The 20981-nt window shown below is 42.8% G+C and overlaps 2 protein-coding genes across 2 annotated transcripts; one reads left to right on the forward strand and one right to left on the reverse strand.

The window, feature by feature from the left end:
• Nucleotides 1–3464: 3464 nt before the first annotated feature.
• On the reverse strand, nucleotides 3465–8569 carry LOC118211592 (trypsin-3-like). The gene is made up of 6 exons (XM_035388928.1): nucleotides 8455–8569; nucleotides 7879–7944; nucleotides 5932–6082; nucleotides 5406–5547; nucleotides 4598–4855; nucleotides 3465–3938 (listed from the first exon to the last, which is right to left on the reverse strand). The coding sequence occupies exons 2-6, from the start codon at nucleotides 7931–7933 to the stop codon at nucleotides 3789–3791; spliced, it is 756 nt and encodes a 251-aa protein (XP_035244819.1). The 5' UTR covers nucleotides 7934–7944; nucleotides 8455–8569; the 3' UTR covers nucleotides 3465–3788.
• LOC118211591 (trypsin-like) lies at nucleotides 8143–18261 on the forward strand. Its single transcript, XM_035388927.1, has 6 exons — nucleotides 8143–8162; nucleotides 11600–11655; nucleotides 13153–13312; nucleotides 14425–14566; nucleotides 15626–15892; nucleotides 18091–18261. The coding sequence occupies exons 1-6, from the start codon at nucleotides 8143–8145 to the stop codon at nucleotides 18259–18261; spliced, it is 816 nt and encodes a 271-aa protein (XP_035244818.1).
• Nucleotides 18262–20981: the final 2720 nt, after the last annotated feature.

Below are 20981 nucleotides of genomic sequence, written 5' to 3' on the forward strand. Positions count from 1 at the left end.
AATTCCTGATATCAAAATTTCACATTCTGATATCAAAAATCGAAGTACAACTAGTAATAATTCCGATTTTAGTTGGGTCTAATGATAATATGGATGTGTTATTTGTCACACCTTTGAGCAGCCTGCTTAATTTAATTTTTTTTTTTAAATCAAAAATATTTATTTTCATTATTGGACTGAAGAGCACCATTTCGCTTGAAGTTGCGTTTGGTCACAGGCTTGCTAATGGTTTCCTTGTCTTCAAATCTGCCCAAGATGAGCAGCAGCTCTCAAAATATCCTAAATTATTTATATATTTTCAGCACAGGAAGTATGCAGTAGCCTATATAGCACAAGATCCCCCTTTTTCTATATTTAACCCAGATTTGTTCCTCGGGGTTGGAATGTCAGATTGTACTTGTATGACTCTCGCACCATTGCAACGTCTTCTGTCAACTGAGAGCAGACAAGCACAGATTCTACCCCCACAGCAGAGGCTGCCTGCTATTAACTGCGCCAATCACAGGTTGAGTTGCACAGGCTGAATCGCACAGTCATCGCCGGTCAAAATTCCATGCCGGCGACAGGACGCGTGATGTCACTGAAAGGCAGGTGCTTTTGGTGAGTCACACAACCGGATTTCTTATCCCACAGTACATCATCATTTGCGGCTGATTGTGTGGCTGAAAAGACTGAAAGACCTCCCCAGACACTCCCACGTCACTCCCCTGCTCACTACCCTCCACTGGCTGCCTGTTATAGCTCGCATCAAATTTAAATCATTGGTCCTAGCATATCAGGCAGTCAAGGGATCAGCCCCAGCATACCTCCACAAGATCTTCAAACCCTACATGTCAGCCAGACCCCTCTGTTCTGCTACCTCAGGACGCCTGGCACCTCCCCCTCTTCGCACCTGCGCTTCCCGAACACGTCTCCTGTCTGTTCCGGCCCCACGATGGTGGAATGACCTCCCCGTGGAGGTCAGAACAGCTGAGACACTGACCCACTTCAAGTGACGCCTGAAGACTCGCCTCTTCAGGCTGCACCTCTCCCCATCCCTCCCTACCTCCCTGTAATCTCTTAATTGACTGTAAGCTTAGGGTTGTATCTAGGTAGCTGTTTCGTAGGTGACTTAGTTAATGCACTTGTCTTAACTACTGCTTGTATTTTTGCATAGACTGCGTTGTTGCTGTTCTCGTTTGTGTTAGTGTTAATCAGTTTAACCTTCAGGGTCCAAGTTGAACTATGCGGTTGTTCCCTACACTTGGAACGGTACTTCTCTCTAGGGTTTTCGACATACTTGTTCCTGGTTATGGTTATACACTTTGTTGTACGTCGCTCTGGATAAGAGCGTCTGCCAAATGCCTGTGATGTAATGTAATGTAATGAAAGTCAAGGTCCAGGATGTCCAGGAGGAAGAATGTCATGTGAGCACATCTCTGATTTTCTGCCCCAAGATCCCTCACCAGGCATGTTCTGGAGCTCTCTGAAGACAGTGTGTGTGTGTGTGTGTGTGTCTGTGTGTGTGTGTGTGTGTGTGTGTATCTGTGTGTGTATGTGTCTGTGTGAGTATCTGTGTGTGTACGTCCTGGAGCTTTCTGAGGACAGTGTGTGTGTGTGTGTGTGTGTGTATCTGTGTGTGTATGTGTCTGTGTGAGTATCTGTGTGTGTACGTCCTGGAGCTTCCTGAGGACAGTGTGTGTGTGTGTGTGTGTGTGTACGTTCTGGAGCTCTCTGAGGACAGTGTGTGTGTACGTTTTGCAGCTCTCTGAGGACAGTGTGTGTGTCTCTGTGTGTGTGCATGTTCTGGAGCTCTCTGAGGACTGCGTGTATGTGTGTGTGTGTGTGTGTGTGTGTGCGCGTGTGTCTGTGTGTGTGTGTACAGTAGGTGTCTGTGTGTGTGCACGTCTACCTGTGCACAGGGCAAACAGACACATATTGTCCTCAGAGAGAACCACCAGTCAGTTGGCAGTCTTTTGCAAAAAGCTGAGTGTTTATTTAACCAATAAAGATTAACCATCAGTCAATCTGTACCTGAGCTGCAGCTGTTTGCATTAGCTGCAAAACATTTCAATTTCAGTTTTCGATTCTGTATTTTTCTTCTTTCAGAAAGCGAGGGGAGAGAGGAGACTGGTTTGGGGGGGGGGTGGCACCTGTGATTCATTTCTAAACGAAATGACAAAAATGGCTCTCTCTTCCCCTGATGCAATACCTATGACTGGAAAGCCAGTAAGAAAGGGGGGAGAGCCCAGGGGGTGTCCAGTGTCCTGGTTCAGTTGGGGTAGGGGTGGGGGGCATGGGGGGGGGGGGGGGGTTTCCAGCCTCTGGGCCCACAGAAAATGAAAGGGGGAAGTGCAGACAGATCACCAGCAGCTCTGACAACAGTGCTATTATACACTCCCTCACCTTTCCTTCCTGCACGTGTCTCCCTTTATCAGGCCGCTAACTGAACACACGTAACTGTAACTGACGCTGCGAGGTTCATGCGGCGGCGATAACGATAATGATTCCTGCACGGTCGCTCGCTGGCAGAGGGGGGCACGTGCCGGCGGTGCCGCTCTCCATGGTTCTGAATCGCTGTTGCTGCCTGCCTGGGAACATGGGGTGCAGCAGTATCGCTCCCTAAAAATGTAAAAACGTTCAGTACGCCAGAGGGAACGGCTGTGCTTTTGCCCAACGAACCACATGCAGCGATGAGACCGCAGACCACGACCATGAGGTTGTTTCACATTTCTTAAAGATGCCATGACACTTATTACAAAGAGTAGGGGGGGGTTACCCGGTGTCCTAGCTAAATCCCAGATCTGGCTCTCGCAAAAAGTCATCCCCTGATTTAATTGGCTGAAAAACGTTCTCTCCCTCTCAACCTTCGCTAATGTCTGGTGAGCTTTCTGGCGCAAAATGGCTGCCGTGCATCACCCAGGTGGGTGTTACACATTGGTGGAGGGTGAGGTGAGTTCCCCTTCATCACTGTAAAGCACTTTGAGCATTCGGAAGTTTGGGAAAGTGCTATATAAATGCAATTCATTAATTTCTTTTCAAAATTAATCTACCATTTTGAAAGGAGCTTTTAGGCAATTTATTTGTTGATGTCATACATATTGATACTCCACTTCATAAATCTGCTGCTTATAGTATAAGTTTGAAAGCCATGTGCACAAGTCAGGCCATTTAAAAATCCTTTATTATTATACAGTAAGTTACCTGTAACAAAAAGGTATCTGTTCTGTGAATAAACAGAAAAATATAACCAATGCCAAAACAACGGCCAATATGTTCTTGAAAATGTAGGTTATTTATTTGTGGCATTTGGGAAATGTTGTGTTAAAGTAGTAGAAATATTTACAAATTAATGAAATGTTTGCATATTTTGCTTATGAATGAACATGACACACTGAAGAATATTCAATGATGATACAAAATCTTTTTGTCATTTAATATGAAATATTTGATCACAATACAAAATTAATATTTTTTATCGGATATAATTATTTGTGTGTGAATATTTAATTATCAAGTATAATTCCTTATGTTTGTGAATATTTTTTAATACACTGGGGTGGAACCAGAGCACCCAATGGGCTACTGCTAGCTACTTTAATATCTGGATTTGGACCTGCGACCTCCTCCGTAGCCCTCACCAACTCACTGCATTGCTATTGGACAACATGTACCTAAATCCCTAATGTTCTGCAATACATTATTTAGCATACGCCTGGCTGATGTCAGTGGAGTAGAAATTTGGCATTCTGTTCTCTTTACAAGTGCCATTTTTGTGTCGTGAAAAGCTTTGTCTTGCCGGTGCGGTTTCAGTAGGCTTTCATGACCCCCTCGATCCAGTCGACGTAGTTTCTCACTTTGGTGTACACGCCCGGGAAGTAGGGGTTGGCACAGCTGATCCCCCACGAGACGATGCCCTCCAAATAGCCTTTGCAGATAAGAGGACCCCCAGAGTCGCCCTGTTGGAAGGGGACACAAAGAGTTCCTGTGAACCAAGCCTTCCTGTTTTATTGTCCCCTCTTTTTTTTCCCGAGCCAGGTGAGCACTACCTGGGCAGCCCGCCACGCCCGCCACGAAGGCAGTCCTGACAGGTTTCAGCACTACCTTTGTGTTTGTCTGAATGGACCCTTTCTTCTCTCTCACCACCCACCCCCCCAAGCCCCAAGGGCCAATCCCTCTCCATTCAAGGTCATTCAGATTTTTTTTTTATGACAAGGCTGGGACTTCGGGGGGTGTCAGCAAACAGGAAAGACAGGAGACCGATGACGTGGATTTCCCAAATCGTAAAGGAGACGGTGGCGCCTGCGCGACCCTCTCCCGAGGTTCGTGGACGATAACGTGAAAAGGACAAAGATAAACAACGTGAATCGTCTGTAACAGAAGAGTTCGCTATTAACCGACGACACCTGGGTCACTCTGTTTCAAGTTCAGTTCCATCTTTCGTGTCTTTTCCAAAACTTTGTACGTGTTATTTAATTAAAAAAAAAACAAAAAAAAAACCCAAAAAGGTAAACCTGGAGGCTGGCGAGGTAAGTGAGGCGCGTGCTCCGCGTACAGGTTGCGCACCTGGGGGAGAGGATCCGGCAGGTTTCCCCCCGAACCCGAGCCTGCCACTCACCTGACAGGAGTCTTTGCCCCCGAAGGGGGAGCCGGCGCACAGCATGTTGTCGGTGATCCTCCAGTAGTAGTAGTACCAGCAGTGGTCTATGACCTGCACGTCCACGGCCCGCAGCTCCGGGGACAGGTAGTAGCTGTAGATCTGGGTCACCCCCCAGCCGCTGACCGTGCAGGTGGTCCCCGCCGGCAGCTCGGGGCTGGAGGAGTTGGGCAGGAGGGCCGGCTGGATGTTGACATTGAGTATGGCTGGGTGGCTGAGCTGAAGGAAGGAACACAACAGGACGTCATGATCAGTCCCTCCACCCAGGCTCTGGGTTTTTCATAAACAGGATGTCCGCAGACTGCTGGGGGGTCCTTGAAGGTATTTTAATGAGCCACGGCTTGATATGCAATGACTATATATACTATATGTATACTGTAGCTTTGGGAATTTACATTTTTGATTTTTTTGACCGTAGTCACAGGAATTAAAAATGGTTGGAACATACCCAGCACGTCTGTTAATTAACTAATTAATATAATGTAAAGATCTAACAATAATATTGTCATATCTCATACTTTGTCATACTTTCAGTTTCTACTATTCTATTATTTCTAATGAATTCAGGAAACACAGCTGTATGGAAGCACCTGTTTTCAATACACTTTGCAATCTCTCATTTATTCAAACGTTTCCGTTATTTACCTGTATCTGTAAATTATTCTGCAAGGTATTGCAATTTATGCCTCTAGGTGGCAGTATAGCCCATTATGAACTGCTACAGTATGTGCTGCATACGGTATCAAAACGCATCATTTTTTGCACCCACTTTGAGGAGCATGATGTCATTATCGAAGGTCCTGTAGTTGTAGCCCGTTTTGACAAAGATCTTGGACACCAGGAACTCCTGCTCAAACCCCTCGTTCCTAGAGAAGCTGTGCTCGCTCAAAACCACTTTGATCAAATAGTTCCTGTGAAAGCGAGAGATGGTTCGGTATTGAGACACGCATGTGCTATCTTACACCTGAATCAGCAACCATTATATTCTAGTTACACGCACACACGCACACACGCACATCACACAAAACATTTAAATATGAGTACCTTAATGAAAGAGTTTATGAATAGAATAATATTATACACAGGGAATTTGCTTTTTCAGAAGTATGAATCCATAATTATCGGTGAGGTTTTGGCCCCATAAAATCTGTTTAACAGATCAAATGGCATATGTGCCCTAAACTGCATCAGATGCAATTGTGTGTCAAAGATATTATTTCAGGAAATGGCCTGATATGGCCTGCTACCCTTCATATTAAATTCGTCAAAATTTGTAACACAGCCTCAGTACTCACGGTCTCCAGCAGTGGGCAGCAGATAAAACCCACTGAGTACTGATGAGGGTTCCACCACAATAATGTTGATTATTGTACTGGATGGACGCCTGGTACTTGATGGAATATGGCTCAACCACTTGGCCCCCAATGATTCTCTGTTCAAAGGTCTCTGGCCAAAGACAAAAAAAGAACAAAAAAAAAAAAAAAAACCAGGCATCATAAATTTTTAAATACACATGACATAGAACTACTATGTTCATGCCAAAAAAAACAAAAAAGAATGCCTCTCAGCCCCCCCCCCCCCCCCCAAACAAAAAAAATGAAATGAAATGAAATGAAATAAAACATAAAAATGACCTATGACCTTGCTGTGAAGTGTAACCTGCCTATTCAGGATAATTAGAAACACAAGGCAGTTTGGTAACAAATAACAGTCATCTATTCCACCGGTCAATATTTACTCACAGTCTAGAGCATTTTCCCAACTAGTTTTTGACCATTGCTCATCCCCCTACTCCCTTTCCATTGCCATTGCTGTTCTCTGTAATAACAGTGTTTTCGCGCTATTTAAGCCACCATCACTACCGCCACTACATTACAGCGGCGCTATTCGGTATTTCGGGCCCCATGAACAGATTGGGTCCCACCATTGGGCCCCACCACCCTTCCTCTGCACAATTACAGCACAGTTTTTTCAGGGCCTCTGTCTGTCAGGGCCTTAACTCCCCATCCCGCATAATTGAATGCCTTAAAAATGTATGGTCCAAATCATTGTTCTGAAAACCAATTAATATTACGATGTTTCAAAACCTACTGATTGTATTTTTTCCCGCACAGTTTTGTGTGTTTTCACAAGGACAGAAAATACAAGTACTATGCATGCTTTGAATGGTTCAATAAAGAATAAAGATGTCTGCTTAAAGGTACATATGCAATAAACATGTTCAATTATAAAATAATAACTGAGCATCACTAACAGATTATTATTATTATTATTATTATTATTATGATTGTGATTACAATGATGATGATGATGATGATGATGATTATTATTATTATTATTATTTGTGTGAATAATAAAACTGAAAAAAAATCATTGACAGTTCAAAATGAATAATTTCTAGCCTGTACCTTAATATTTTACTTATTTCATTCTAGTTTAAGTTAAAATTTTTCCTAGTTTGACCATTGTTCATCCCCTGATTCTCTTCCCATTGCCATTGCAGTTTTTTGTAATGTTTTTGCACACTATCACAGCCACCATCACTACTGTCACTACATTACAACGGTGCTTATAGCTATTTTGGGCCCCATGAACAGATCAGACTAAATATTTAAGCAACAACGAATACATTCACCATTATGCTTGAAATTATATTAATTTCTGACATCAGGAATACATTTATGAGTCTGGTAAATTCAGCAGATTAAGGTAAACAGACACCTGTGCAATGAATTTCCTCTGCCTTTTTTCAGGCTTTTTATATCTTATGAATTATCAGGTTACAGATTAATACTTTGGATTTAACTGTGTCTTGAAAATTAAAATCAAAACTGGAGTGTGGTAGAATTACTTATTCAAAACAGGCACCAAGCAAGTATTCAATCCAAACTTGTGTTGCAAATAGAAATTTTAAGACAAACTCCTCCTGGGAAAAATATTCAAAATCATCTTCTTTTTTTCAGAGCACAGTTAATTCATTGTCAGTGGTTATATGTACTGCAAACATTGAGAGATATCATATCAATCCGCTCTCAACCAACCACACGTATCATGAGCCTCATTATCCTTGACGGCTGTGACCCAGTTTCAGTTCATAATTGCCCTTATGTCACATTTTATCTTAAGAAGCACAGCTCGATAAGCTCAGCAAACGTCAAAATGAACTCTGTTCTGAAATGAAACACACGGTGATGTTTTTATTCCAACGGAAGTCTCCACCAAAACGAGAAGAGGAGGGTTACCTCTTGTTGCGAGGATCACAAGGAGCAGCACCCCAGGTTGAAATAGCTGGCCCATGGTCACAGTGCCTGGGACACAGGGCAAAAGCTACAATCAAATCTGTGCACAGTGAACGCAATGTCAAAAAGCAAACTGCAAATCCAGGGCTGAAAAACACATCTTATGGATTCCATTGTGGGAATCTACTGTAATCCATAAGTACACTCTATTAATGGATGCTTAATCTCGCCAAATTTTAACCTTGTTTACCTGGCGACAGTCATCTCATGTATGTATCACTCCCTGTATGTCCCATATTACAAAGGTGCAAAGAAAAGGGAGCATCTAAGTGCCACATGTAGTCTTGTCAAAAACTGTCTAGAAACCAGAGCCTAAGAAAAATGCATAGGACTGCTTTTTAAGAAATACAGCACTGACAAAGAGGTAATGATCAGTTCTTTCTTGATAGACGCCTGAGTGCCACAGCAGAAAATTCAAATGCAAATATCAGCGAGGTCGCTCCGACCAAAAGCATCACATTGCCAAAACCGTTATACCACTGCATATAGGACCCATTAGCAAAGTTAGCATCAACTTACCAAAAACTGCAAGCAAAAAATGGAAATACGGATATCAAGAACATCTGTTTAGTGTTTCCCTCTTTTGCAGCGCTCCCACCCAGGGCTCTATACGTGTTTACAGCACCTGCTTGGATATACCTCCAGCTACAGTATTACCTGGGGATTTTCCAATGGTATTTATGCTGAAACCATATCCCCCTCTTACCTATTGTGATGGCTAAAACTCATGCTTCCTAGAGTGAACAAGAACCATCCCACAGCGCCGCGAAAAAGACCTGACCCAGTATTATAACAATAACCACGCGAAATGCCACTCCCTCAGATGTTATTCCCTAATTTGTGCCCCTTCCATTGATTTGTCTCTTATTCCTGACTGTAGGCCCAAAGTAATAAGATAACAAGCAGCAAAAAAATATATTATCCTGACCACGGCACACTCAGCACAATAGTGTATCAGGTAATGCATTGCATAAAAGAGGTGGTAAAATGGTGTTAAGATGAGATTATCATTGTGTTCTTTCGAAGACTATTATCTTTTTTTTTTGTGTGAGAGGAGCAAGGGTCATTGCAGTTGACAAAGTAACCTAAAAAAAAGAGGCAATGTTCCTCAGTCGCCTTTGATTCATTGTCACTTAAATATTGCTTTTACTAGCCTTGATTCAAATCATCAGTTTTAAAATGTCTGTCCATTGTCATGGTGACCTCGCGGACAGTAACTGCCCCTTAAGTGTTTCATACGGCTTGTAGAGATGCCCCTCGCTCGCCCCTTCTCTCGTTAGCTGCTTGCTAACTCCCGGAAAAAGACTCCCAGAAAAAGACGTTTGTGGTTCTCACCCAGTCACTGGCGTAAAATATGTAACTGAGATTTCCTGCGATAAGCACGAATGCAGCTGCGAACGGCTAATTAGAAATGCCAAATTTACAGAGGCAATTGGACGCGCCAAATGTCATCAGCTGCTTCTGTTCACGCTGCAGCCGACCGGCCAGACTTGCACTGACAGGAGTCTGTGACGAAGACACTTCCTGTGCAGCTTGAGCAAGCAGATCGCTGCCTCCTGATCAACCAGAGGGGGTCGCTAGAGAGCAACAAGAAAATCCTTGATCCTGGCTGACCGAACCCTACCTAGCCCTGGCCTACCGCCAACTCCGCTTCACCCTGCAGGGTTACCAGCCACAGTTGGCAATAGCAATGGTTAGGATTTAATGCTGGACTGTGAGGCCCACCCATGCACTAAAAAGCCTAAACAGGGCACCTAGCGCCTAAACAGGGCAAGCTATCCATGAGCCTTAAAATCCTGTATTTTTTTTACTTTCTCAAGATACGTATTATGTCAATTTCATGACACTGAGGTGTCAGTGTCATGAGTGATAATAACTGTTATGAAAATGCATTCACTGTCTAATTGTTAAGCAAGTCCACAATGAACTACAATTAAGTTCTAGAAAAAGCACAAAAACAAGGAGATTGAATCACTATCTTTGCTTCACTTAACTTAATCCAAGGCAAATAGGAAATTAGCTTTACATATAAAGTGCAAAGTACTTAATGTGTCTCACATACAGGCATTCATGCACTGACAGAGACTATGGACAATGCAGAATAACATAGACAATCTTATTAGAGGAAGTAAGGCTTGCAATCAACTCATGCCAGAGAATGTCCATGGAGCTGGCATTTTGGACTTCCTTGAAGTCAATCCCAAAATCCCATTATACAGGTTACACTACATTTAGAATCCATCCAGGCAACAATCCAATATTATATGTTATTTATATATTTTATGTAAAAGTGTCTGATATTTCAGACCTTCCAAGGGAGAAAAATACAGAAAAGTCCTTTAAAAAAAAAAAAAAAACGGAGCTTCTCAGTGGTTCTCACACCGGCAGAAGTGGTCCTCAAATTTCTTCTATATTACAGGTAATGAAAAAGAACCATATTTACGGGAGTCAGTGAATGAGAAGGATAATGGTTTAGTGTATCATTTAAACCCGATATGCAACGCGACTTGTCACGAAGGTGCCTATGTCATGTAACCCATTACATTACATACATTTTACTTTTATATAGCATTAAATGTTCAAAAAATATATATAACTACAGAAGAAACAAAGAGGCATAAAAATGTTCTTCCTAATTTTGAAGAACTGACCTCTCAAATCTAACTATTGTGCTGCCCCTGTGTCACAAGCCCCTTTTTAAACAGTGGTTAAATGCCCGGTTGTGCTTATCATACGCATATAAATATGTATGTGTCAGTGTGCATTACCACATTGATTTGGGAGAGAGTAGACAATCGTGTGATTGGACATCAGAACCACATGACGTCCAATGCTGTTTCTTATGAACAGCAGTGTCCACGTCTGGCCCGTCCACGCATTAGAAACAGGCCCTTAACGGGGCGAGCCACCCAGCAGCCCTGACACAAGCGTACTTTTACTTTGTGCTGCACTTGATCTTCCACGCCACATAGGGAAAACCTCATCTTGTGTGGCAGACGGTGTAAATCGCACAGCCTTGGAGGCCTTGCCATTGATCCCATAGCCTGTGACATACAGGAAAAACCTGTGTGACGTAAGAGCTCATTAGCTACTGGCTTCCATCACGTAATGGCCTCGCCATGTAGTGTTTATTTATGGATGGACTGAAAGTCTACCAGTGTTATGAAGTGTCACAAACCATAAATTAATATTATTTTGAAAGGAATTCAGTTTCTGTTTTCAGTTTTTTTGTTTTGTTTATTTGTCATTAGCGGTGATTACCAATAGAGGTCCCCGGCAATGACCCGTTAACAAAATTTTTGATTTTGTCTTTAGACTTAATTCTGCTGCACTGGGGCACCCCTATGGACGTCCCCCGGGCGGGGGCATGAAATATAGATGTAACGTTTTTTTTTTGGGAAGGGAACAATGCACGGACTATATTGAGCGCAGAAGGTCAAAGGGGAGAAATGTCCGTGAAGGTGCACTTTGTTGGCCCTCTGAATCATATATTGTTTTGCGGGGACGGTGTGGCCATGGAAACGGCAGCAATTGGAAGTGAGAAACCTGAGGATCTGCGCTGATGCGATCCCCCCCCCCCCCCCCTCTTAAGAGGGTTCGGGGAGGCAGCCGCTCGGCCATTTCGGGCTGCCGTCTCCCCCCCGTGGAGCCCCCGCTGTGCCACTATGAGCCCGCCTGTCCTCTTGCGGTTTCTGCTCTTGGAACTCCTTGCTGCAAACTGTGAGTATGGGGTGCGCTGCTTCTTTTAACAGACAGCCTGAGTCAACAAAGACATGCAGCTGATTCTTCGCTTGTGTGGGGAAAGGTTATGGACAGGCCATTGCAAGCAACAGGCTTATAGTGATGGGAACATTTCATTTTTTAGTGTTTCTTCTGAAGGATTCATACATTTTTTATTTTTTTGTTTTCTGTTTCTTTTCAGTTGATACTAGTTGTAATCTGATATTTTATAGATGACCATAACGGACAGCATATGGTTCATTATAAATTAATGTATTTCACACAAATGACAGCCTGTGGTTCGTTGTAAATCAATATATTTCACACAAAACTTTTCTAATTAATACACTTGTGTTTGTGGCTTACTGCCCTCATAACTGAGAATCTTTCTCCAGAGCTGGAAATGGATAGCAACAGCTTGGTTTAGGTAATTAGTTGTACAAATTTACATTAGTTTTTTTTTTCCAGAACAATTTAGATTTTTTTTCCAGAGCAATTACTCAGAGCTATGAGCCATTATTTTATGTTATGAAAAGTTTGTGTTGCTATTGACAACGATGACAAAATGCCCAAGAAATAGGAAAGAAGAATAAATTCCTGTGTTGTCTTTATATGAATTACAACGAAGATTACACCCATTTGTGAATCTTTCCCAAAATCAATAGAAATAATGCAGGGTAAAAAGTATGTTCGCACCTTAGATTAAATTTTTTTTAATTGTCAATTTTTGCAAAATGCACTAAAAATTGTCAATATTTGCTAAATGCACAACAAGCGATATTCTCTTAACAGTGCAGTGAGAACATGCAGCAACTGTTGAATATTTCTGTGTAACTGCATGAAAATAAAGAATAAAAGCTGGAATATTAATTTATTATAGCAGGCCATCATAAACTTGAAAGGAGATACTGTAGGCACTCCCCCCTGACTGAATTACAAGCAGTCGGACACGTTTTTACATAACAGTCTGAATCCCACACCGATGTACATGTTTCAAAAAGATGAGCTGGATTTGAGACCGGCGGATGGCCTTGCATTGAACAGGGGTGTCCGAATCTTATCCAGAACGGGATGGCATGGTTTAGCCCAACGCCATGACACCTGATCAGGGTCTTCAATCGAGACAATAATAAATAGAATCAGGTGTCTTAGTGCTGGGTTAAAACAAAAACTTTGTACCCACACCAGCCCTTTTTGGATACAGTAAGATTGGACACCCCTAGTATAGAGTTACCATAATTGCGGCTGTCAGGCACTAATTACTGATATATAAAATGAATGAGAAGGACAATAGGTCTTTGTCGCTGGATTTCACCTTGTTGGTCACTAAGCCGTTTAAACTTTAAAATTTCAGTTGTAGCTATTTAACACTTTGGAACTTGGTTTGTTAATCGCAGTGGATTTAGTTTAAAATTGGCACGTTGTCAGTTTGATGGATCTAGCGACAGAGAACATGACCTGTGACGGTGTGCTAACACCGTTTATTCAACGTCACAGGCCAAGAACTGATGCAGGGACGCATTGTCGGAGGCTACGCCCCAGCGCCCTACTCCATCAAGTACATCGTGTCCATACAGACCACCAACGGCCAGCACTTCTGTGGGGGATCTTTAGTGAACAGATACTGGGTGCTGACAGCAGCTCACTGTGACATTGGGTAAGCCCCTGCCCCCCCCCCCACCCCCAAGACCATGGAAATTCCAGAAACTTCCGTACTTTTGTTCCGCATGCCAGACGACACTGTGACATCTGTTTTCTTTGTGTGTTTCAGTTCATTCTCTGCATATTGTTTTTATTTAAACTTTAGCAATTTTTAATAGAGAAAGCTCACGATGGTGCTTTTCATGGGCTAAAAAGGAAGTAGTAAATTAAACAAATAGATTAAGCAGAGGAAGTCCATTATCTTGCTATGTGTGATGATCCGAGCAGTTCCACAGTGGGGTAACTAAACTGGCAGGACCATCACTCACCCAGGATAAGAGCGAGTGCGGGAAATTGATACCAGCTAGCTCCTGAAACTTTAACAACAAGGGGCATTATGTTCACACTGTGGGAATCTATAAAGTTCTGCTCACACTTCTTTAATTACACTAAATAATGTGACTTTCTTTAAAATTTGTTCATGTGAAAATACAGTTTCTTTTTTTTTTTTTTTAAGAATAATCATCCTGGAATTAAATATTGACCTTTACTAACTTTTCATTCTGCTTCTCGAAGTTCTGAAATGAGACGTCCGTGCCTCAGATGGTATCTAGGTTGACAGCTCTACTATTTTCATTTCTCACGACTGTTTTCTCTGTTCATCCCCCTCTCCTTCTAGCGGAGATGCACCTGTTTTATTGCTCTCCACTTCTCCTTTAATCCCCTCTGGGAATTGGCAGCATGTAGATCATTAGAGAAAACAGGAGAAACAAGCAGTTCTCATTTATCTACTAGAGATGTTTGGCTGAAAGCTTCAGAGGAGTAACGGTGTAACACTGAAGCATTTCTTATTGAAACCACTTTTTTGGAGCTCTGTTCCACTGTGATAATGCTTGCATCGGGTGGCTGTGTAGTATGATGGGTAAGCTGGCCTTGTAACCTAAAGGTCACAGGTTTGACTCACCAGTAGGACACTGCCGTTGTACCCTTGATCAAGGTACTTAACCTGCATTGCCTTGGTATATATCCAGCTGTATGGATGCAGTGTAAGTGCTGTGTAAAAGTGGTGTAAGTCGCTCTGGATAAGATGCCTGTGATGTAATACATGTAATACGCTGGTTCCCGCAGGACCAAACAGCTCCTGATAGTGGCAGGAGATTACTCCCTGAGCACGTACGAAGGGACGGAGCAGTACTCGCAGCCTCACAGTCTGATCCCCCATCCGCTGTACAACAAGAGCAGCATCAACGCTGACATCATGCTCATAAAGGTACTGCTGAGCAACATGAAACCATAGTTCTTTCAGTGACTGAATGCATATGATAATCACACTGGGCGAAGACCTCATTTTTGTAGCGATGATCTCATAGAGAATTTATTATGCAACACTGTGCTAGTTTGTGGTGAATGTGCACGAAATGAGTTTAACATGATTTATGTATGGTTTGTCAGGCTTACGCAACAGTTGTCTTATCATGGCTTCTGGTTTTTTAAAAAAATAAACCTGAACTGTACTGTAGATCTTGTCCAGAAATCATACTTTGTTCAGTGATTTCTGACAATTTAGTTTACAAGAAAACCAGCTGCAGTTCTTACACGTCCAATTTGATGATTTATTTATTGATTAATCAACAGAATTCCATAGACCCTCCTGCTTTCTTGGTGCAAGTTTTGCATTGGAGTTGCTTGCTTGTACCAACGATGGGGTTTTATCCTCTGGTTTGAAAGCTCTGCTGTGAGCGCTGCCATTTATTTTCATTTCTCACGACTATTTTCTCTGTACACCACACTCTCCTTCTAGCAGAGATGCCCCTGTTTTTATTGCTATATACTTCTGCTTTAGTGTTTTTTATTTTCTGAACGCCACCCATTCCTGATCCCAATCTATCAGAAGGACACTTATTCCGACTCTTCCTGGTGTAGATGAGTTTTTTCAGTTTATGAGTCATCGAGTCTGGCCTTCCTCTCTTTTCAAGATGCGTCATTACCTTGCCTGAAAACTTTCAAAGACTTTCCCCAGGCTTTTTTTATTATCTACTCTTTTTTCATTTCCTGCTGAGTAAGTTTACTCTCCTAGATTTATTGTTTATCTGCTGTGCTGTTGGCACCCCTTGTGTTAATAAGTTTGTCGACTTTGCTCTTAAAATTGCTCTTAAACGTGTCAAATAGTCCCGACTGCTAACACGATGCTAATTCCCAGTTCTTATTAAACCCAGGATTTTCAATCAGCGAAGTGTAGCTGCATACGATGTTATCACGTTGGTGTCACAAATTTGATCCAGTGATGGGCACAGAATCTTAATGCATCATTGTGCCTTGTTCTGTCCAGCTCAAAGCCCCCATGGTCCTGAACAGCTATGTGTCCATCGCCCCCCTGCCCCGCCAGGGTGGGGGGGTGCCGGAGGGGCGGGTCTGCCGCGTGTCAGGGTGGGGCTACACCAATTCCGACGGGGGCCGGGTCCCTTACACGCTCCGCACGGTCCAGCTGCCCATCGTCTCCACCGCCAAATGCAACAGCAGCGCGTCCTTCAACGGGAACATCACCACCTACATGATCTGCGCAGGCTACGCTGCGGGGGGCAAGGACGCATGCAGAGTGAGCAGCAACACGCGCACAAGGGGGCGGGGCTGGGGGTGGAGGGATTAGTGGGGGCGGGGCCAAGGGTGGGGGTGCTGGTGTGGACAGAGGCGGGGGTGGGGGTGGGGGTAGGGTGGTTGTGGGGGGTGGAGGTGGGGGTAGAGGTGGGGGTGAGGGTGGGGGGCGGGGACAGGGGTAAGGGTGGGGGTTCTGGGGTGGGCAGGGGTGGGGGTGGGGATGGGTGTTGGGTTTAGGAGTGGGGGCGGGAGCGAGGGTGGTGGTGTGGGCATGGGTGGGGGTAGTGTTGGGGTGGGGGTGGGGGTAGAAGTGGGGGCGGGGGCGATGGTGGGGGTGCAGGTGTGGGCAGGGGCAAGGGTGGGGTTGGGCGGGGGTGTTTAAATGGAGATAGAAGTCCTAGACTTTGCAACGTAACTCTGTATGAGAATTTTAAAAAATTCTGCCATATATACATTCTAATTTAATAATTATAGTTCACAAATTATGATTAGACACATGTTGTCCTAATTAGAGGATTTGAGGCCCGATGAATTTTTAATTACGAAGAAGAACACATCTTTCTTCTTGATCCAGCAAAAGAGTTCTAGCCACTGAGATATTGTACCGCAGCAGTCAGAAGAACAGTGAATATCTTGTAACAGGATAATAGACAGCTTAATGCAGTCTGATATCTTGTTACAAGAGAGAAACTTTAACTACAGCTCCACATATTCAACACAAATCCCCTGATCATTAAAGCCCTGAAACCAAATTCCGTGGTGAACGCTGTTCTGGACATTGATCTGGCAACACCGTAAATACTGCCTGCTTTTATAGATAGTGTATTAAACTAAAGATATTAAACTACATTGGTACACATGCAGGAGCCTCCAAAACAAGTCACAGACTTGATAAAGATGAACACAAATGTATAAAATAACTAATACAAGTACTGAGCCGTCTTTCACCTCTAAAATACGTGGGCTGTATTATGCTTTGATAAGTATCTGATGGATTCAACCAACATTATTCTTAATGTATTCATTTACCTTCAGGAATGTGTCACAAATATTCAGTGGTTTTTTTCAGTGTCCTTTTCCAAGGATGACACTGGGAGACCACAGTGAACATGACCGTCCTCCACATAGCACCTTTCAAGATTACCTTTAGATCCTATGGTTTGCATGTGCAGATCGTACTCTTTAATTTAAACTAGAAATTTCTGATCTGGGTCAAGCCTGGAGACAGATTTTTTGAGTTTCAGTCCCTAGACTGGGTTTCAGTCCTATGACTGAAGTGGCCATAAGCAGAATAATTACCTGGTGGTCAGGTAACCATTTCTTGGTAGCTCGGTTGCAGGTATGCTCACATAGGATCAAGTGTGAATAAAAGGATCATTTGAAAATGAAACCGTAAAGTCTCAGTAACCAAGACTATAACTGAAAGCAGACAGAAGGCTGAAACTATAGATTTGTCTAAGATACTTTTGTTCCACTTGCTGTTCTAACAATTGGATTTAGCTGTTGGTGGGAGGTGGGGGTGGGGGTGGGGGGGGGGGGGGGGGTCAGTGTTCTAGAACTCCATTCGCTTTCAGCTACCAGTAGTGACTGTTACATCAGCAATAGAATGTTCAGCTAAGAACATTCTAATCACATATTTGTTCTTTTACCCCTTAAGGTGTTAAAAAAAAAAAAAAAACAGCATTGGGTTTCAGTTTTTGGCACCCCACTGGTACCCCTTAGGCACTCTATTGACTTTGCATATCAGATGCGACCAACCAAAAGAAAACCTTTCCACCTTGTGTAACATGATAGTTGATGAACCGAATGTCTAATAAAGGAATTAATTATGCATGTATTGTGGCTATGCAGGTAGCAAAGAGAATTAAAAAAAAAAAAACCTGTGTAAATGAGGGATCACTAGTATGTGGAAAATAGAAGCGATGTCACACAGGCATGTCCTATCCAATGTGTTCTTCGGTCCTAAATTTCAGTACAGGGGTATTCCAGTCCCCTGCCCCGGTTCTTCTAAACGGAAAAGTAAATTCATATTTACCCAAGATGTAGAATTGTTAAACTGAAATGTTGAACTTAAAATTGGCTCTATATAGCCTAAAACCTTCCGAAAGGAACAAAAAATTGACACGTCACACTGGAACTTGAGCGTGAAAATGGGGACGAAGCCCGCGTACAGTGAGGGCGTGGCTCTTGTCGTTCCAGGGGGATTCTGGGGGCCCGCTGGTGTGTGAGGGGCGTGTCTACGGAGTGGTTTCCTGGGGCAACGGCTGCGGAGACGCCAGGTTTCCGGGAGTCTACACGGCCGTCTCCATGTTCCGGAGGTGGATAGACCGGACCATCTACAGCTCCTACAGCCGATGCCTCAAGCATTAGACCACAGAGTTACCGCCCCCCCCCCCCCCCCCCCCCACCCCCCCGAGGCAAACTGACTACCATGAACTGAAATCCCACTGTACATGTGACATGCATCAATCGCGTAAGGAGATACAATGTATGTTTTTTATTTTTAGCTTCTTTTTCTAATTTATCGAGTCAGCTTGGATTTCCACTTTGATTTCACATGTCATCTAAAAATGTCAAAATATGACATCCAAGATTTGCTTAGTCATTATAAATGTCTTTTTTATTCTTAATGCTTTTCTTTTTTTGAAACGTTTTCGTATCTTGTCTTAGTTTTGCACTGCAGGGTTTCTTTCCTACCAAGGTGCCATACTGCACACTTTATGAATACACTTTTATAGATATTGTAGCTATGTTGAACAGTAATAGATTGATTTTATTTTGTAGTAAGGAAAATCCCTGCCACAGGTACTGTGAATGCCAAGCCTGAACTGGAAAAAGGAAAGTGGGGAACACACTAATCATTTTAATAGTTGAGTGAATGTGCTTTGAGTGGTGTCATTTACAAATATTACAATAAGACAATGGTGCAAAAAATGTATTGCTTTTGCCTGTTTTACAACATTATAGACTACAAAGAATTTTTTACACTTATCCTGACACCATGGACAATAAAACAGGAAAACATTAAAGGGCCAACTGAATTTGTTGCTCTAAATTTACCGTTTATGCTGTATATTTAATGACGATTATATACCTTTATAGGGCAACACTAATTCTCTTATCAGCCGGTACAGATGGCCTGGGCACACTGATAGAAGACATTTTGTTTCATGTTGTGCTTTCTCAGTCCCCTGATCTAGTTACTTTTCTGTTTCATCCTAGTGAGAAAAAGTCAGAATCTAGATGTCCAGAGGGCTGGAAATCTAGGCATATACCCACTAGACATTCAGGTGAAAATCCGGCTACAATTGGTTGAAAAGTGAGAGTTTCCTAGCTGACGAGGGATGTAGCTGGACTATATTCGGCTAAAACCTGAGCTATATTTGGGTGAACCTGGTCTGTTCACCATCTCTCAGCCTAGATTTCCACTGCTCTAGATGTCTAGATTCCGGCTGTTGGTCACTGGGTTATTCAACTGAATCTCGCTCCACTGCCTTTATTACATTTCCCCCAAACCTTAATCCGAGGTACAACCCACTGAGAAAAGAAGCTGAACAGTCTCCCCTCATTCCTTTTCCTGATCGATTGCTGTGCTGCACACACTCCTCTGTTCCTGACAAAAAAAGTGCGAAGCAACGTGTCGGCACCTTGTGCCATCAAGAGACATAATGTGATAGCGCCAAGAAATCTCTACTGAGCCCCGCAAATCTGATAGGGCGCTAGGTGTGTCACAACAGAACCAGACAGATGAATAGTTAATGGCCTCATTCGGTGTGCTCCACGAGAGCTCTGGTTTCCTGAACTTTGCCTGACACTTCAATGAGATAACCGGCGGGAATCCGTTCCTTTTCTAATCGTACGATGACAGTGTAGGTTTTTTTTTTTTTAAACCCTGATGTTTAAAGTGAACTCGCATTTTAAAAGCACTTTCCTCCATTGTCATGTCAAACTGGGGAACGTATCGATGAAACCGCGTCTTTGTTTTTACCCTGCGTTTTTCAACAATAATGGAAACGGTTCGTGCCGCATGAATGTATTTTTCGCTCTACAGTTGAAAAAGCTTTGCCAACAATATTGTCACAGTATACCCGCCAGGACATACAGTAGGTCTCAGATGAACTTGGCTTTGTTCCCAAGCAGACAACATATTTATTGGAAGGATGAAACCAAATTCTCTTCAGCAGTAATGTAAACATTGACCTTATTTGAGTGCATTTAAATGCTGCATCACTAAGAGTTATAGAAGCTGATCACAAATTAACCTGAATTGCTTCAGTACACATCCAGCTGTATAAATGGATACAATGTAAAATGCTATGTAAAAGCTGTGTAAGCTCTGCATAAGAGCGTCTGCTAAAAATGTCTGTAATGTAATATAATGTAATGAAAGGTTGTAGGTTCTATTCACAGCTGGAGAACCTTTGAGTAAGGCACATTCATCAGCATAAATGAACTATGTGTAAAAAAAAAAAAGAAAAAAGAAAAAGAAAAAAAAAACTCTGTTACTCTGGACAAGAGTGCCTGCTAAGTAAATGTAATTACAACAAAGATAGCACGTTAGAAAAAGCTATACTTGAATACCTCCCCTGTCACCACAAGGGGTCACTGAATCATCGTGTAAACCTCAGCTCCCGTACCAAACCCTCAAATCCGGCGCCTGGCTATTTTATTACTTATCTTCAAACGCCTAGGCTCATAAGGGTTTCCCAAATGCTGCAGTGGCATAAAACAAACTCACAGAGAGGCGTGGTCCACAATTGTTTTTGGTTTTTGAAAAAGAGGAGAAGGATCGCTGCACTCTTTAACCATGCCTGACTTACATGGGACTGAGGGAAAGGGACAGAAGCTGCTTTAGAGGACTTGCACCCTAAATTTGCCTCCGTGGTCCTGAATGGCTTTCAAACAGGTGATCCTCCCCATAACCTCCCTGTTAGAAATGTCTACATGAGACATTTTAGATTGTTTTATTACAAGTAGAAGATAATCTTATTCAGAGGGACTTAAATATATATGTATATTTTTTTACATGCAGTTAATTTATATGGCCGAATATTTTACAGAAGCAATTCAGGGTGCCGCAACCTTGGGGT

The sequence above is a fragment of the Anguilla anguilla genome, chromosome 13 (assembly GCF_013347855.1).
Source record: "Anguilla anguilla isolate fAngAng1 chromosome 13, fAngAng1.pri, whole genome shotgun sequence".
In the NCBI taxonomy this organism is placed as follows: Eukaryota; Metazoa; Chordata; class Actinopteri; order Anguilliformes; family Anguillidae; genus Anguilla; species Anguilla anguilla.

Coding starts and splice junctions, on each gene's coding strand:
- LOC118211592 (XM_035388928.1), bottom strand. CDS start 7,933: ATGGGCCAGCTATTTCAACCTGGGGTGCTGCTCCTTGTGATCCTCGCA. Junction 6,083..7,878: donor TGTGATCCTCGCAACAAGAG/GTAACCCTCCTC, acceptor GTCTTTGGCCAG/AGACCTTTGAACAGAGAATC. Junction 5,548..5,931: donor GCTGCCCACTGCTGGAGACC/GTGAGTACTGAG, acceptor TCGCTTTCACAG/GAACTATTTGATCAAAGTGG.
- LOC118211591 (XM_035388927.1), top strand. CDS start 8,143: ATGTATGTATCACTCCCTGT. Junction 13,313..14,424: donor GCAGCTCACTGTGACATTGG/GTAAGCCCCTGC, acceptor TGGTTCCCGCAG/GACCAAACAGCTCCTGATAG. Junction 15,893..18,090: donor GGGGCAAGGACGCATGCAGA/GTGAGCAGCAAC, acceptor TTGTCGTTCCAG/GGGGATTCTGGGGGCCCGCT.